A 19,672-nucleotide genomic window follows, 5' to 3' on the forward strand; every position below is an offset into this window, starting at 1 on the left:
GCAGCAGGCAGAGGGAGATGCAGGCTCCTTCCTGAGCAAGGAGCCTAATGTGGGACTAGATCTAGGATCCTGAGATCATGACCTGAGCTGAAGGCAGATACTTAATGGAATGAGCTACACAGGCATCCCTAAATTTAGTGAATTTTAAAAAAACAAAATCTTACATGACTAATTGCTGTCTTCTTTGTCATCAAATCATTTAAATTCTAATTATTATTGATGCATGTTTTTTATATTTAATAACCAGCTTATTAATGGTTTTTGGCTCACATAATCTAATCAAGAAATCATTTTGTTTTTATCCCCTGTGCCTTCAAAAGTTCTTTCTCCATCCCTTGATGGTATCTCATAAGCTCCCTGAGCTTTCTGAGTCAGTCTGAGTTAGAATTTCCTTATTAGTAGTATTTTCAAGTATAGTTTCGATTAAGAAAACAAAAAGTAAAGCCCAAATTTCAAAAACAAGGAATAAGGAGTGCCTGGGTGGCTCAGTGGGTTAAAGCCTCTGCCTTCGGCTCAGGTCATAATCCCAGAGTCCTGGGATGAAGCCCCTCATGGACTCTCTGCTCAGCAGGAAGCCTGCTTCCTCCTCTCTCTCTGCCTGCCTCTCTGCCTACTTGTGATTTCTGCCTGTCAAAAAAGAAATAAAATCTTCAAAATAAAAATAAATAAAATCTTTTAAAAAAAGGAATAAAGGGAAAATCACTGTTTATTATAAATGAGTTAAAATACTATAAAGAATATTATAAATTTATGCCCAAAACTTGTCAACATAAATGAACTGAAAAAATTCCTAGAAAGACACAAATTACCAACACTGACCTTTAAAATACAAAACCTTAATAGGCCTTCAGCAAATGAATAAAATCAAGTTGTAATTAAAAATCTCCCAAGAATGGGGGGTTAAGGGGATAGGAGAAGAATCAATGAAACAAGATGGGATTGGGAGGGAGACAAACCATAAGTGACTCTTAATCTCACAAAACAAACTGAGGGTTGCTGGGGGGAGGGGGGTTGGGAGAGGGTGGTGGGGTTATGGACATTGGGGAGGGTGTGTGCTTTGGTGAGTGCTGTGAAGTGTGTAAACCTGGTGATTCACAGACCTGTACCCCTGGGGATAAAAATATATTATATGTTTATATAAAAATAAAAATCTCCCAAGAAAGAAAAATCTCACACACGTGCCTTTACTGGGGGAATTCTTCTTCTTCTTTTTTTTTTTAAAACTTTGGAAATTTTTTGGAGATTTTATTTTTATTTTTAAAGATAAAGATTTCATTTATTTATTTGAAGAAAGAGAGAGCACGCACAAACTGGGGGAACAGCAGGCAGAGGCAGAGGGAGCAGCAGACTCCCTGTCGAGTAGAGAACTGGATGTAGGGCTGGATCTCAGGACCCTGGGATCATGACCTGAGCTGAAGGGAGACGGCTAACTGACTGAGACACCCAGGCACCTCACTGGGGGAATTCTATCAACTATTTAAAGACCACATAATACCAATTCTTCACAAACTTTCAGAAAATGGAAAAGGAAACACCAATTCATTCTATGTATACTGCTACTAAAGCCAATGAAAAACATCATAAGAAAACAATACACAACAAAACAATATGGGCTAATACCACTCATAAACATAAGCATAAAAATTCCTTAACAAAATATTAACAAATCAGTTTCAGAGCATACTATAAAATTGCTACACAGTGACAAAATGGCATTTATCCTGAGGATGTAAGGTTAATTTAATGTCCAAGAATAACCAATCCAACTAACTATATTAATAGAAGAATCCAAACAAACAAACAAAAAATCCATGGCAGTCTCAAATAGATTCAGAATTAGTATTTGACAAAATCTTACATCCATTCATAATTTTTAAAAAGTCATCTAGAGCCTAGATGTCCATCAACACATGAATGGATAAATAAGATGTCATACACACACACACACACACACACACACACACACAACATAATATTATGCAGCCATCGAATATCCCCAAATCTCGGCATCTGCAACAACATGGATGGAACTAGAGGGTATTATGCTAAGCAAAATAAGTCAATCAGAGAAAGACTATTATCATATGATCTCACTGATAGGAGGAATTTGAGAAACAAGACAGAAGATCATAGGGGAAGGGAGGGAACAATGAAACAAGATGAAACCAGAGAGGGAGTCAAACCATAAAAGACTCTTACTCTCAGGAAACAAACTAAGGGCTGCTGGAGGTGGGGGTTTGTGAAGGATGGGGTGGCGGAGTGATGGACATTGGGGAGGGTATGTGCTATGGTGAGTGCTGTGAATTATGTAAGACTGAAATAATACATTATATATTAATTTAAAAAAGAAAAGAGTGACAAATAGGAGGCAAGATCTTCAATCTGATCTCGTCTGTCTATAAGAATCCTACAGCTAATGTCAGACTCAACAGTGAAAGAGTGAGTGCTTTCTCTCTAACATTGGGCACAGGTAGAAATGGCTGTTCTTGACACGTATATTCACCATTGTATAATCAAATGAAAATAAAATTTAAAAAAAAATCAAGTATCCAGATTGGAAAGAATGAAACTGAGACAGAAAAAACTCAATTCACAATAAAACCAAAGATAATAAAATATATGGGAATAAATTTAACAAAATAATTGCAGGACTTATAAACAGAAATTCACAAATCATTGCTTAGAGAAATAAAATGGGCTGTTGATGGAAAGGGTTGGTGGTGATGGAAACAGAAAATTCACTTTGGAAAACAGGTTGGAACTTTCTGTAAACATTCAACATAAACTTAAATGCAACAATTCCTAAGTTTCTACCCAAGAGGATGAAAGAAACGTCCACACAAAAACCTGTGTTCAAATGCACATTGAAGTATTATGTATACACTTCAAAACTGACAACAATGCGAATGTCTATCTTCGGTGAATGGAAAAACATTGTGTGACATATCCATACTATAAAAATTACTTCAACAACAAAATAGTGACATGTGTTACAACAACCTGAACGAATCCCAAATATGCTGTCTTCTTTGATAATAAGGCTGATATTGCTCCTTGATATTGCTGGATTAGCTGCAGAAAGCAAAAGGTTTTAGTGACTTTGGGTTTCTGAAGTCTTCAGAAGATTCCAGACCCAGAGCTGTCAAGTCTCCCAGATTTCATGGAGGAGATATTAAGCCATTCTTTTTTTAGACAAACCCTTTCAGGGATGCCTGGGTGGATCAATCAGTTGTGTCTACCTTCGGCTCAGGTCATAGTCTCAGTGGGGGGGCCTGCTTCTCCCTCTGCCCCTCCCTCCCCGCTCGTACGTGCTCCCTCTTTCTTGCTCTCTCTTCTATTTATTTTTTTAAAAGATTTTATTTATTTATTTGACAGAGATCACAAGTAGGAAGAGAGGTAGGCAGAGAGAGAGAGGGAAGCAGGCTTCCAGCTGAACAGAAACCCAATGCGGGGCTTGATCTCAGGACACTGAGGTCATGACCTGAGCCAAAGGCAGAGGCTTAACCCACTGAGCCACCCAGGCACCCCTCTCTCTTTTAAATAAATAAAATCCAAATGATAAATAAATAAATGAACCCTTTCAGAATTCTTGACCCAAAGAAACTCTATGATAATTTATCATGTAACAATAGATAACTAATCTGGGTAATAAAAATATTAAAATATATAGTAAAGAAAAGATTCTCACTAGGGCTTGAGCTGGAATGGTCCCAGCAGGGCCTCATAACACAAGTAGCCCCTGCTCCCACAATGCAGAAATCTTGCCCACAGGGTCTGTCACTAGGGGTCCAGCTGCTGCTTTACTCACTACAGGAAGGTATCCAAGGTCTGCAGATATTTCCAGGGAGGCTTCTGTTTCTATGGAGATAGATACAGCTATCAGCCTCCATAGCTACAGGCAGCCTGGAATGGGGGCTCTGAGTCCATTTACCTACCCTCTGTTCCTATGCATTGCAGCTGATCAGGGGCCTGCTGAGGCACCGATCCTGATCTAGAGGGGTTGGTCAGCAGGGTGAGGAGGCTGGTGACAGTTTCCAGAACTCCCTGTCTCCATTATCTGCTGATAGGGATCATAGTTATTCCCAGCACTCTCAGCCAAAGGCAGACCCTTCCTAGGAGCTTAAGGCCCCATTTCAGTGCTTGGACCTTGAGAGGAAGCAGGAAGTCAGGGTTTCATCTGTGGTATCTGAATGGACAAGGTGTGGGACGAATCAGAGGCCTCCTGCCCAACTTCATCCACACCCACTGCCTAGGCACTTATGCACCCCAGCAAAAGAGGTGACGGGACTTCCCAGAAGACATTATGAAGGCCTGTCCCCAGCACCATGTCCATTCTAGCTACATCACCCCCAACAAACTCTGGCTGACCCAGGAGGCTGAGAAGAAGCAACTCATCAGGAACTTCAAGGCTTGGACCATCCAATGCCAGTTCTTCATGTGGGAGAATGGTCACTGCCCCTTCAAGTCAAACTGTATGTACCTGCACAGCTTCTGGCTAAGGTCTGAAGCTCTGGTTCTCTCTGCCTAGAGAATGTGCTGCTGGCTTCTGTGATTGAGGTGTTGGACCCAACAGCATTTCTGGGGCACCAAATTAGAGGAAGGAGTATTCATAGGCTGTGCCCAAGGCCTTCTGGGATTCAGAACTCCTACTGGATCCCAACAGTTCTTACCATGGCCACCTGTAACCAGGATCGACATGTGGGAAAGGGGACAGAGGGCAGGGGGTGCTAGGTGGTAGGTCCCATTCTGGGCAAGGTGGGTGATGAAAGTTGTAAGCTCTCTACCCTCATGCACAGGAGCAGTGACACAACTGAGGAACACAGGGACAGGTGGTGGGAAAGAGGAAGTTGCTCTCACCCCCTTGCCTAGGCAGGCCTTCAGTTATTACACCTGTTCTTTTGTAGAATGACCTTGGAAGAAAGCAAATGAAATGTACCTAAACCATGAAAGAAAGTAAGCAAGTAAGAAACAATGAAACAATGAAAGATGAAGGGAGAGAGAGAGAGGGAAGAAGGAAGGAGAAAGAAAGAAAAAGGAAGGAAGGAAGGAACGGAGGGAGGGAAAAGAAAGGAAGACTGCATTTCTTCCCGAATTGGTGCTTTTCTTATGCAAAGTTTCATTTATTCACATGGCTGGTACTTGATGCTGGTGCTTTGCTAAAAGCCTAGCTGGAGGTAGAGATAAGAGTACTCATTCATGGTCTTTTTATGTAGACTGGGCTTCCTTGCAGCATAGTGGCTAAAACTCAAGAGCAAGTACTTCAAAAATGAGAGAAATTCGAGCAGAAACTCTTGGATTTATGACCTAACACAGTTACATAGAAATGCATTTCCTCTGAGGTTATTAAGGCTGTCACTAGTCCACTTCAAAATTCAAGGGGAAGGAGAACCGAACCCACTTCTTGAAGGAATGTTAGTTTCACTGTCAGAAGAACATATTGGAAGGGAGAGACACAAAGGTATGCCCATTTTGGGGACCTATAATCAGAAATCTCTTAGGAATGGTTCCTTAGTAACTAGCATTGTAACCTCTAATAAATCCTAGGAAAACTACATTTTATTTATTTTTAAAAGGTTTTTCGTTAATGTTCCAGTGCAATAGTAAAGCCTAACAAAAGAGGTAAAAAACCTGTAGTCTGAAAACTAGGGAACACTGATGAAAGAAATTGAAGATGACACAAATAAATGGAAAAACATTCCATGCTCATGGATGGGAAAATTTTCTTTTTTTCAAAAATTTTGAAAGGAAGTTAGAATTGATAGGAACTTATGTCCCTCATAATATCCTCCTTAGGGCTAAGGAGTTTTATAGGAGCAAAGAAAAATCATTGGCTTTATTCATAGTTCTCTTCAATGTAGTACACTGGAATTCCATATAAGATTTCATTTGACAAAGTATCCTAATGATCTACAAGTATGAAAATTACAGATCTATAATTCCATACTTAAAGGTGAGAAAACTTTGGTATAATTCTGCCCTACATTTTTTATTTTATTTTATTTTTTTTTTTGGTCAGACCCACGACTGGAATCCAAGTCTCATTATGCTTTTCACTGCTCCATGATATCTATCAACTAACTCAGAGAATAAGGAGGCACACCACCTGAGATCTTCCCATGTACATGAAAATGCTTACTTTTTTTAAAAGATTTTGTTCTTTGTTGGACAGACAGAGTATAGGCAGGCGGAGTGGCAGGCAAAGGAAACAGGAGAAGGAGGCTCCCTGAAGAGCAGGGGGAGCCTGATGTTGGACCAGATCCCAGGATCCTGAGCCGAAGGCAGTTGCTTAACCAACTGAGCCACCCAGGTGACCCCAAAATACTTAATTCCAAAGAGTAATGCCTATGCTATTATTGAGGTCACCATACTGTGAGAGATCCCATTTACATTCAATGGTCAAAGTGGTGGGTTTTTTAAAATTATGTATTAAATATTCAATAAATACCAGCCAAATAATAGGATATTTTCAAGGACCTGTGAGAAAAGTAGTTGAAAATGTTTTGAAAACTGCAAAGCATTGACAAACACAGGGTTTCTAGTATGTTAAAATATGCTGGAACGGGTAGTCTTCCTTATTTAAAGATGACATCTGCTTTTGAATAACTATCAGTGTTAAAAATTTAATTTTGTGACTATGTACTAAATTGCAACTACAATAACTTCAAGAATGAAGTCTTAGCTTTTTATGACAAAAAACTGAATTATAATGCAAACTGAACAAGATGCAATGAATAAGTAACACAAGCTTTCTTCTTTTCTCTTTAAATCAGTTCATTTTGAAATTACAAGTTAAGATAAACCATATCTAATAATAGCTCTGTTCAATTACAGTAGTATGATCTGAATCTAGACTGAGCAATTCATAAAGAGGATTTAAATTATTCATATATATCTATGCTAAAGTCAAATATTACTTTCTATGCTGTTGGTGACAAAAACTGATCTCTAAAGAAAAGGAAACCTTAAAAATACCACCAATCAATTTTCCCCCCAATGGAAACACTAGAGAAAACATATCATTAATTTTAAATATTTGTAATAAGATAAAGCCTTAGATATTCAGAATTCCTTTAGAGCAGGAACTGCTTCGTATTCATCTTAAAACCTCCAGAGTTTAACACAGAGCCTAGTGCCTTCTAGCAAATTGAAAATATCAATGAACAAATATTCTTTCAAAAACAGACTAATGTGAGAAGAAAGTGGGTTCAGTACAGCTGATAAAACAGGAAAGGTCTGTGTACCATGACCCACTGGTACCACGATCGTCAGCATATTTTCCTTGAATTCTTAACCCATGGTCAGTAAGACCGTAGGTGCTGTTTCCCACTTTATATTAAACTCTCTACAATTTTAAAAATTCTTCTCAAGTGACTTTAATCTAACCACAGAAATTAGTATTTGGAAAGCAAATAAAACCCATTATTGATTTGATGAAAAAAAGAGGTGATTTTATACTAATAGTTAATAGATGTCAGTCAGTACACAAATTTCTGAAACATGCCAATTCACTATAGAACTACAGTAGATAAGCAGTCGAACAAGTCTAGATAGATAGATAATAGGTAGATAGATGATAGACGATAGATAAAGGTCAAGACTAACAAAAATTTTTTTCTTTTTCTTTTTCTTTCTTTCTTTCTTTTTTTTTTTAAGATCTTATTTATTTATCTCACAGAAAGAGACAGCGAGAGAAAGAACATAAGAAGGGGGAGTGGGAAACGGAGAAGCAGGCTTCCTGATGAGCAGGGAGCCCATTGTCGGGCTTGATCCTAGGACCCTGGGATCACGACCTAAGCCAAACTCAGATGCTTAATGACTGAGTCACCCAGGTGCCTCATGGACTAACAAAAATGTCCACTCAATTTTATGTACATTGCAAATGTATAATTTTCACTATTTTGTACTCTATCTATGCATATGAAAATCACATTGACTAGTTCAACTAATAACTTACTTAAAATATATCTAATAAACTTAGGCAAGTGACTAATTGTCCTTGTGAAATTGTGTTTTGGAGTGAGAGAGTCCAGGATTCCATCTTCTTTGGTCACCATGCCTAGTGTGACACGGAGCTACAATGAACTATCTTGGAGCTTACATTTTCTCACACTCACAGTGTGGACCATAACACTCATCTTAATTTAGTGCATATTAAACTAGTAGAATTCTTTAGTTTATTATTATTATTATTATTATTATTGTTATTATTTCAGAAAAATTAGATGCTTTCTTCTCATTTGGTCTAAGAACATCACTTCATGGTTAACTATGCGGCATGCAGGCAGATGAAATTCTTCAGAAAATTCTATCACAAAATCCAATTCTTTATGTTTAAACCCTTTATCACTGAATGACCACAATTTGGTCATTTATAATCTTTCACAACTTCCCCTTGGAGGTTGTTTAAGAACACCCTTAAATTTGAAGTCCCTGGAATTAACCATAATTGGCATTGTTATAATTTACTAAAATTCTCTATTTTGGTGAATTTCTGACTGCTCTTACACTTTAATATCCTTAAGCATAGACTTCAGTCTCATTTTTCTCATAACTCACAACAAGCTGTGTTTTGCACATAAATGATATTCTATACAAACTTATGAAAATACATGTATGAATTTATGTTTAGCTTGAATTGTATCTAGTAATGCCAGAGTTTAATTTTTCTGTACACATGAAAATGTTATCATTTGCATTATTGTGAAGTAAAAAGAAGTTATAACAAAATAGCTCTATATACCAAATAACCTCAAAAAAATAATTACCCAACAATTCAATCCCAACTCATAATGATATGCTTGCATACAAAGTTTTCCCCAAATATAGAAGTTAGGGAGTCATTTCACTGACTTTTGACCAGTTTCATAATAAATGCAAATAAATGGATAACTATTGACCAAGAAAAGTAGAATTGTCTTCTGGTACCATTTGTTTATTTCACAATTATATAAAATATGTTCTAAGTCTTTAATTATCTTTGCCTAATGGTAGTTATTATAGTAATGCTGAAAAAAAACTGGAAACATTTGTGTACTGGAAGTTTCTGATAATTTGAAGAAGTGAAGTTTTGGAACTTCTATCTTTCTTAAAATTGTCAAAATTAGTATCATAAAAAAAGCAAAGCAATGAAGCATAAAAGGATTATTAGAAGTCTAATAAAATTACTTGGATCTCCAACTATAGCAACACTGATTAATGACTGTATTTTAATTAATTGGAAGTTGTTCAATCATTGTAACATTTCCTTTGCCTGAGATTTTTTATGTGAGGGTCAGGCCAAAACACATGCTAGTTAAATCTGCAATAAGGTATACTTACATAATTTTTTCTCCTTGGCAGTATAAGTGTAAATTATTTATTTCTCAGTCATTCACCATGTGGATAGTTTCCTGCGCAGCTGGCTAGTTTGATCAATGAAAACAGCCTTATGCATTAGAATATGAATAAATTTTACTTTTAAGCTTTGTGAATTCAAGCAAAATAAAACCCATAATAAGCTATTCTTATTGTAAATCTTTAATTACCATGTGGTATGCATTCAGCCTCCTTATTTTTCACATGGATACATAGCATTTACCCCAGCAGACTTCCTTGGGGTCTGATATCTACACAGTGGTCTTGGAGTAGGTACTGGAACAGCACAGGGGTACCTATTTCAGAAATGTTAATTTAACATCACTCTTATACTGATAAGATTTATACACACACATATAGGGATAAATGGATATATATAGGTATATATATTATGTGTCTAAGTCCCAGTTCTGCATATTTCCCAGTAAGGACCAATATAACTACTGAGAATCCACACACAAGGGTTTTCTAATTTGCATTTAGGTAAAAACTAGAGCTAGCATATGTCCTAATCATATTGACAGCTAAAAAAAAAACCCCCAGATTTCTCTAAATGTGAAAAATCTAAAATTGAGACTCAGTGACAGGTGCTTCTACTGCAAAAGTGCATACACCCTCCTTTCATTGTCTAGGTGGGCCAAGTAGAGTCTCTGACGAGGTACCAGCCCCACTACTATCCCACCCCCGCACACACACCATGGTGATGGTCTGGGTGGTCTACACAGCCGCTGGGGAGAAAGAGAACTTCCTGAGCCCCAGGTGATTAACGAACTATCTGCAGACTCTCATCCTGAGTTAAGATATGGAAGACTACTATTCCTACTTCAAGAAATATGGTTTTTGTGTCTATTAATAGGAAGGTTTAGGTAATATTAAATAGTTTTTAATAAATAATCTTTTGTTATGATTAATATGCCTTTGGCAATATTTGAAGAGACTGTCTCTGCTTATTTGTCACTTATTATGTGCAGGCCGTTAGAGTGAATGGTTCAGGGAGGTCTTACACTCCACAGTTTAATTCACATTCACCACATTTGCCAAAGATCTTAGAAAACCAACGTTTATTTTCTAACCACAATATAGTTAAGTTATCCCCCAACCTTCTGAGCGAAATAACTCAAAGTTAATATGAAAGGAATAATGAGTAACAAATGGAATAGGATATGGTATAGGAGGGGGAAAAAGGTACCAGATGTGAAAGGAAACCAGGAAAACACCATAAAGAAAATGGGTGTCCTCTGAAAAGAGGAGACCTGCGTTCCGTTCTCCTGATGATACGTCTGCTCAGGCCACTGACTGAATGATCCGCTCTCAGAGCCTACCCGAGCAAGGAGAGCAGATGTGAAAGGTGGTGGCGCACAGAGAAACCATTCAGTAGAACAGCCTGGGAAGTCCCTGTGTGAGTTTCCTCTGGGTCAAATGGGAACAACAGGAAGCTAAAATTGAGAAATCGTGCTATAAACTCTCCTAAGAAGACTGTCCTCTCTATGCAAGGGGACCCTGGAATTAAGAGGTTGGAACCCAACTTTGGGTTCCCAAATCAAGTTCCTATGTGGATAGGATGTCCAGAGCCGCCCCCTCCCCCCCATCAAATAACTCAAAGATCACATAAGAAGACAAAGTTTTGGCAACTGCCTTCACTGTCAGTCCCTTTTTAGCCCTAGAAGCAGTGGCAGCAATGCAGTATTCCATGGGCGCAGGTAAGAGAGACTCATGTATCTGTCCTCTGACCTTTCCACTCTAATTCTCCAGCCAGAGAATCTATCCCCCCACCAGCGAGGGTCACTGTTTCAACTTACGATGTACTTGACTTCTGCGGTCCTCTAGTCCTGTGTAATAACAAATGGCCCTACAATGCAGTTGCTTGAATTAATTACTGTTTTAGTCCTTCTCCTAGTGTTGTGAGGTAAGCATCCGGGCAGGGTTGGTCTGCGTGTATGTTCCATTTCACGGGACATCGGTAGAGGTTGCATTGTGGTATTCCACTAGCAAATGGCCTGGGCTAGAGATCCCAAGACAGAGTCACCCGCATACAAAGCACACTGGCACATATGAGCTGAACTGCGATGGTCAACCTGACCTCCAGTGTGTGACCTCCCAAGTACGGCAGCCTTGGGGAAGTCAGTTTACTCCCATGACAGGTCAGTGTTCCAGTGAACAAGGTGGACACTGCACGTTCTTTTACGTTTGTCTTACCCTTAATAATCAGAGTAATGACAACATCATGAAATCAGCTGAAGATACCATTAAGGCCTGAGAATAGGTGTCTGACTATTCATGTTTGGAAGCAATTGTTGAAGATAAACAAAACTGTAATATTTACACCCCATTGAATTGAGACTGAACAAAAACCCCTTAACAGAAGCATTCACAGTTAGCTCTCCCCTGCATAGAAAAATGAAATTAACTGCCAAAGTATGTGTGCCAGATAAACAGAATAAAATGAGAAAGAGACAAAATGAAAGATGCTCAGAAGGGATTTCCCCAAATCCTTCAAAAGACTGTTAGCAGGTGGATGGGAGAATGCACTTCCTTGTGCAGACAACTACATTGATAACCACCCACCCTGCCCCAATCTGTCACCTTAGGAAGTCGGGACAGTATCCTAGGTTGGCCAGACAAACATATTGAGAGCTCTGTCACTCTCAGTTTAGAGGAGTCTCTTCTGGACCAAGCAGAATTCAACACAAGGGATCGGTCTTAACAATCCTTTCAATTTTGAGTGACTCCTTAAAGAAAAGCACTTAAAGCTCCTATATATGGCCATGACATTCATTTAAAAAAAAATACATTAAAATTACATTCTAAGGAAAGGAGAGAGAAGGAAGGGGGTGATTTTAAAAATACTCTCTTCAGTTTCAGAAATGATTCCAGAATGGGTGATTTCATGTGAGAATTCTTTCCTCCTGCCTGGCCTCAGGAGCTGTTGATATTGTCTGTGGAGGTCCGGTGTAGAAGGGAAGTTGGAGTGCCGGTGGGGGATATTGGAGGGCACAGCGTGGAAAGGGATGAGGTCACACAATGAAATGCGCTGCTAGATATTCATGCCAGCCTGCAAACAGGGCTCATTGGCAGCTGTCACAATTCCTCTGGACTTAGGCTCTGAGGAAAAGGAACAGGTTTCCGAGTTTCCCCAGGAGACCACTCAGCTGTCAGTACAAAAATGAAAAACACCTCAGCAGGGACTCGTTCAAGAGTGTTCAATCCAAAGTATTGCAGTGCAACATTGATTCTGTCCATGCCATACTTACTAACTTTACTCGCAATTATGGAGAAATTATACTGCGCGGTGCTTTCTCTGTCTAGTAATTCATTAGTGGCGATGGTTCCTTCGGTTCCGTCTATTGTAAAGGAGCTGTCCCCATCACTCTTCCAATCTATGAAGTACCTGTGTAGAAAGAGAGTGGATGCAAATGTGCAATGATTACCCATGAATCATAATGGCAGTCGGGCTAACTTGACACAGTTTCTTATTTTTCTCCCCGCAGCTATTACCCACCTTGCAATAAAGAAGAGTGTCAATGACAGCTTCTTTATTGCAAAGTCAGTATGCTCAAGGGGAAACTGGAAATAATGAAAGATTTAGTACTCCTGCTGTTCATATTATTTTAGGGTCTTGACACCTTGAAAGCTCAGCAGAGACTAAAATTCTAGAGCTGACCATGGGTTTCCTTAACCTGCTGAATATTAAAACTTTTCCAAGCAGTGAAAGATTCCATGGGGGCAGTGAGAAGATCTGGGGAGGGGGAACCGTCTGAATTCAGCTGCAAAGAACACAGGCCAGAACAGACGTAGAATCTTCATTTCCGCAGATAGAAAAAGAAAAGAAAAATCATATTGTGGAAACTAAGGGGCGATTTTGTAATTGACAATGTGGCAATTGTACAGAAGTATTTTCCTCAAACACGTATGAAAGAGCCACTGTTGTTTTATTACTCTGTGTATCAGGACAACTTTCTAAAAAATAAACAAAACAGTGAGCTTAGCTAATAATGTTTCTTTATCTTCTTTATTAGTTTACCTATTTGCTAACAGCAGATGTTGCCTTCTTTATGTGCAGCAGCCGGACTAAAACATTCATTAAAAAAAAAAAAAAAACAGAAACTGAATTTATATAAATCTTTATATAGCAGATATACAGAGTGAACAAATCTTTTTCCAACACATATTTTTATCATAGTAATAAAATTTTTGAAATCTTAGCATGTACCAGATACTGTTCTATATACTAACACGTATTACCTTACTAAAGTCCTACAAAAGCCCTAAAAACTAAGGATTATTCATCTCCCTACTTTACCAATGGAAAAACTGTAACACAGAGATACTAAGGAATCTGCCCCAGTTCACATAGTTGGAAAATTTTAGAGCTGATCTTTGAACCAGCTTATCAATGTTTTCTGTATAACTATCGTCCTGTAATCTTACCATTTTTAAATAGGACATTTTATGTGAAAGGGCTCTGCTCATCAAAAGGCTCAATGAACGATATATTTATCACCATGACTCCAGCCTGGAAATCACAGTGAGGTCAACAAGCAGACAACATCAGGCCAAACAAAGTTAGCCAAGTCATGTACTTCAAAGTAGAAACGTTAAGATACCTAAACTACAAAGCTCCCACACGAACCCCTAAAACACAGAGCACGGGTACACATGGCCAGGCCCGGTTTCACGCAACCATATTTTTGCTTACCTCTTACTCACTGTTCTCTGGCATCTAATCTTTGGCTCTGTCATCTCATAAAGTTTTGGTACATCCCTTCTCTGGATGTGATCATCTCAGAAAGTTTCCTGCCTTCTGGAGTCCTACTGAAACTTATCTGACCCTTTTCTACTCCACAATACACCTTCAGGATCTTCCTACAGCTGATCAGACTGCAAGATGGTGGCTCTAGCACTAGGTCCTGGAATTTCCCTGACGTCCTGTCTTTGTGTGAGGGACTAAACCCTGGGTCTGACTAAACCATAACCGTGAGGCAACAACCACCACTTTCCATTGTGATGTCCTGCCCAAGATAGCAATTAAGAACTGGCCATCAACAAAACTGGAAATGAACTACTCCTATGTTTCCTAGAATTTCCTAGACATTTTCAGAGGAGACATGACCATGTCCTAAAATGTCTAGATCATTTTTCAGGAGATAAGTTCTCCCAGAGTGTAGATCCCATGTTTACTCTAGGTTTGTCACAGCCCACAGCCAACCTAAGGCTAAAATTATATTTTAATTGCAGTTAATCACAACAGTGTAATAATGGACGTCTAATTTGTCCTCACACACCAGTGTAAATGAGCAGAACCCTGAAATACAGAATTTGAATCACCTTATGTTTATTTGGTAAGTAGGTAAGATTTAATTTTTTAAAGGTGTTTATGATCTATATATGATGAAACAAATGTATAGTTCATTTAAGTATGCAGGCACTGTTGCTAAGAAACCTGTTTTAACAACTGAATAGAAATCAAAAATTAACGCATTAACCTAATCTGTGCAGACCACTTGAGAGAGTACAATTTTATTACTTTTCTGTAAATGAGTTTTCAGAAATACCTTAAAAAGTTTTCTTCTCTTCATTAGGTAAGCATTCTCCTTAAAATTGTGTCTTTTAATTTGCCTAATAACTTTCTCACAGCTAATGGAAAAGCTAAATTCTCAAACACATTTTGTAAAAAGTACTTGATGGTACCGAGTTACTCTAAAAAGTATTACATCTCATTCCTTAAGCAATAAAGATGTAGGAGTCAAGGTAGGAAACTATTCAGGTCAAGGTAGGAAACTATTTTTGTTAATGTGATAATAATCAAAATCTCTTCCCTCTGTCTTCTCTTAGTCACTGGTTGTCTTTTGTTGTTGTTGTTTTGTTTTGTTTTTTGTTTTTTTTGTTTGTTTGTTTGTCTTGGGGAAGATAATTAAATGAAAGTAAATTCAGTTCAATTTATTTCCACATTTTATTAAGAACCTAAGTCACATACAACAACACTAAGATTATAATTGCTTCATCAAGAATCACAATTACATGCTTTTCTTAGGAATCCTAACATTTCTTTCAAACATTTTAAATAGCAGTTGCCAGTTTCCCATTAGCTCCTCTTAGTTTTTGTTTTTGTTTTTTTTCCCTAATCCTCCTCATTCTAACTTTTCTCTTAGTAAAATTAACAGTTACGGATAGTTTAGAGAGCTTCTCTTATCTGTTTGATGTGAAACTAAACATTTTATAAAATTATAATGATTTAATAAAGGCATAACCTTTGTGTCTTCAAATTTTTCATTTGGAAGCACATAATATGATTAAAACACACCTTTAAAGAAAGGTAAATGCATCATAATCTACAGTTATTAAAAAAGTTGTTATATTTTTATTTCCCCCTAGTTAATTAAGATTTTCCTTTTTTTTTTTTCCCCCCTTAAGGGGAAAAAGGGTTTTATTTATTTATTTGAGAGAGAGGCAAAGATGGCATGACAGAGGGAGGGGCACCAGGAGAGGAAGAAGCAAACTCCTTGCTGAACACATAGCCTGACTTGGGGCTCCAGCCCAGGACCCTGAGATTATAACCTGACCTGAAGTCAGATGCTCAACTGACTGAGCTACCCAGGCACCCCAAGATTTTCTCATTTTCTCAAGTCATTTTTACATAGTCCTATATGATCTCTTGACTTGTATCCATTTATGTAACTGGATGCTAACTTTATCTTCCCCCAACATTTTATACCCAGATTTTGGTTTATTCTTCAGAGACTCTGAAGCAGCTTGCTCTAGCAGGAAAAAAGTAAAGTTTAGGCAAATAATAATCTAATAAACCCAAATCTAATTTGTGTTTAGCTTTAATATTAAACTGGTAGTCTCAGTTTTCTCATGTATTTTTTTTTAAAGATTTTATTTATTTACTTGACAGACAACTAATATCTGGACACTTAGCCATTGAGATTTCCTTTAGTATATCACTAGAATAATATAAAATTTGTTTAAAAATAAAGCAAACTCATTATTGACTCTCAAGATCCAATCTACATGAAAATTAGATCTGTAAGTTGGTATTACAGATCTATGGAGTGTTGTCAATAAATTCTCAGTTATGTCTAAATCTTATAAGAACTGCGTGGTTGTTCTAGAAAAATAAAAGGTACTGAATCTCAAAAAATATTTTACCAAAAAATTATTAATAAAACAACTGTATAATTTGGTATTTGTTTTTTTAGCCTGACAAATGTCAATATTGTCATAGTTCAAGTAAACATTTTTCAGATTTAGGTAGTGCCTGGGTGGCTCAGTCAGCTCAGGTCATGATCCTGGGATGGAGCCCTGCATCAGACTTCCTGCTCAAGGAGGAGTCTGCTTCTCCCCTGCCCCTGCTTGTGCTCTCTCTCTCTTTCTCTCTCTTGCTCTCTCTCTCATGCATGTGTTCTCACTAACAAAATCTTTAAAAAATAATAATTTAAACATTTTTCAGATTTAATTAAAGTTGTTGTAAGGTTTACATCAGGGAAACAGATGCAAAATGTTTAGAGTACTTTCAAGTATCTAATAAGGTCCATAGCTACTATATCTTAAGGAATTGAATATTGTATATTTTTACTGACTTGTTTTGACTTTCTATCAATTTTGTTCAATAGGCTACTGAGAACTATGATATTTTAATTATATTTTCAGCAATCTTAAGATTAAAAAGCAGCTCAAACACTTAGATGAGTAACTCAATCACACTGAAGAAGGGGAGCTATTAGTTTGACTTTTAGAATCCGGCTGCTTATGGTTAAATCTTATTCTCATACTTATTGAAGACATAACTGGGTCTTCCCGGGCCTCAGTTTCTCTCACTGTAAAATAATGTCAGTTGTGATATTTATTAATTAATTTTTTTTTAATTTTTTTGGAAATATTTTATTTATTTATTTCACAGAGAGAGATCACCAGTAGGCAGAGAGAGAGAGAGAGGGAAGCAGGCTCCCTGCTGAGCAGAGAGTCCGATGCGGGACTGGATCCCAGGACCCTGAGATCATGACCTGAGCCGAAGGCAGCGGCTTAACCCACTCAGCCACCCAGGCACCCAAGTTGTGATGTTTAAACAAATCTGGCCAAAACACTCAGCTCAAAACCAGAAATAAATTAGTTAGTATGATGTCACTGTACGTTGGGGCATCTGGGTGGTTCAGTGGGTTAAATGTCTGGCTTTGGTTCAGGTCATGATCCCGGGGGCCTGGGATGGAGCCCTGTATCAGTCTCCCTGCTGGGTGGGGGGGTGCCTGCTTCTCCCTCTGCACCTGCCCCCCACCCTGCTCACACCAGTACTCGAGTGCTTGCTCTCTCTCTCTCTTTCAAATAATAAATAAATAAAATAAAATCTTTAAAAACTGATGTCACTACATACTGACAGCTAATTGTCACCACAGCAAATAAAAGTCAACCTGTCCATCTAGTACATGTTATTTTCAGCAGCTCCTATTTTACTGATTGCTCACGGACCGGTCATTTGAGGAAAAAAAGCAATGAGTTTAATCACAAAGGATCTTCTCACTCTTCATAGCAAGTTAAGTTCTCGATCAACAACATCTCAAGTGAATTATTCTTAATCATTCCATTGGTGTAAATTCAGAGGGAATGCTTCTTTCATTTCCAGTGCAATCAAAATAAGCAGGGAATTGTAACCAAGGTGTTGCTGCTCTTTAATGTTGCCAACTAGAGACTAGATCCAATCGTAAATGGAGATTCTGAGGGATAAATAATTGGATATGAACATGTCTGAGGCCAATATATACTCAACGGTCTCACTGCGGGGAGTTTCTGGCTCATGGCTCTCCAAGAAGATTAAGGAGAGATTATTAAGGAGAGATTAAGGAAAGATTAAGGAGAGAACAAACATACAAATCCAGTCACTGATAGGTTATACAACCTACAACAATATTAAGGAATATGAAAGTAAAATTCATCAAAACTCAACTTTTCTTTTTACCTTTGTTCACACAATTACATTCCCTTTAATTAAAGTGGCTTTTCAATCTTTATTTCATTCCCTTCATCCTTGACTTTAAAGAATTCTTGTATGTTTTGGAGAAAAGTCCTTTATCAGACCAGTTTTTTGCAAATATATATATTGAAATTTGCATTGTGAATGCTAAAGGAAAGAGATAAGGTAAGCAGTGCTCAAAAAAGGATTAACTGATTTATTTTAATGAATATTTTATATAACCTTACAGATAAAATGTTTTCTCCCAATTGCTATCTGAATATTAAGTATTTTCCAAGAAAACAGGCCATAAATACAATATTGGTTTGCTCTCTGCTAACTAATAAAAACTAGAATACAAAAGAGTGATTAGAATTACACAAAAGGAGAAACTGGACTCTACATAAAGGAGCATTTTTAAAGGGCACTTAAAGAAAAATAAATAGTGTTTTAGTCTCTTTATCAGAAACTATCTTTCACAAATTACTCTCTTAATTCTAAGTGGAGACAACTGACATTTAAAATTGCTAAGACAAAGCACCACCAAAAGATGTATTGTCAACTTTGAGATCACTTGAAGGATGCAGGGAAAATTCAACACAAAAATGTTAAATGAAAAAAATAAGAGATATTGTGTACAAATGGTAGACATGGAAAAGCAGATGGAATCTGATGGTACGGAATATTTCAAAGAAATTCAGGGGAAAAAGTACAAGGAAATGTGGAATTTAGACACTACAATAGCAGCTTAATTCATTAATATATGGGAAGTTTGCCCTATTTAACATTTTTATTACTGTGATGGGTTTAGGACCCCCAAGAGAATTATTCATCCAAAGTTGATTTTTGTATGGTATTTATGATGCTTACTTGCAAGTGTACTGATGACATTTTGCCTCCATTAACTCCATTTATAGAAGCTAAAGAACTGAGAAACAATTTGGAAAAAAAAAAGAAAGAAAGAGAAGGAAAGAAAAAGAAGGAAAGAAAAAGAAAGTATACTCTTGACTCTATTGTGCTAAAATAGCAGAGATTGGGCCCTAAACACCCAGGTCTTCAACCTTTTAAAAATCAAAGAGGCCTATTATTATAGATGATAATATACAAATATATATAAATATTCAATATGTAATAAATGTACATATTATAAATATTTATTTATATATGACATATAGAAATTAATTAATTTCAAAGAGAGAGAGCATGCAGGGGAGAGGCAGAGGGAGAAGGAGTGAGATTGTTCAGCTCCTCAGTGAGCACAGAGGCCAATATGAGGCTCAGCTCTCAGGATCCTGAGCTCATGATCTGATACTAAATCAAGAGCAGGTTGCTTAACTGACTGAGCCATCCAGGCACCCAAGACCAATTATATTT

At 37.5% G+C, this 19,672-nt stretch overlaps 1 protein-coding gene across 1 annotated transcript in view; it reads right to left on the minus strand.

Annotated features, from left to right (window-relative positions):
- The window catches only part of CDH12 (cadherin 12), a 253,650-nt gene that overhangs the window by 16,759 nt on the left and 217,219 nt on the right, over positions 1-19,672 (minus strand). Inside the window, exon 7 of the mRNA XM_004778670.3 lies at positions 12,606-12,742. Coding sequence (XP_004778727.1) covers positions 12,606-12,742 — 137 coding nt within the window. The remainder of the gene's footprint in view (positions 1-12,605; positions 12,743-19,672) is intronic.

This window comes from Mustela putorius, unplaced genomic scaffold, assembly GCF_011764305.1.
Source record: "Mustela putorius furo isolate JIRA1106 unplaced genomic scaffold, ASM1176430v1.1 tig00000589_pilon_pilon_pilon, whole genome shotgun sequence".
Classification (NCBI taxonomy): domain Eukaryota; kingdom Metazoa; phylum Chordata; class Mammalia; order Carnivora; family Mustelidae; genus Mustela; species Mustela putorius.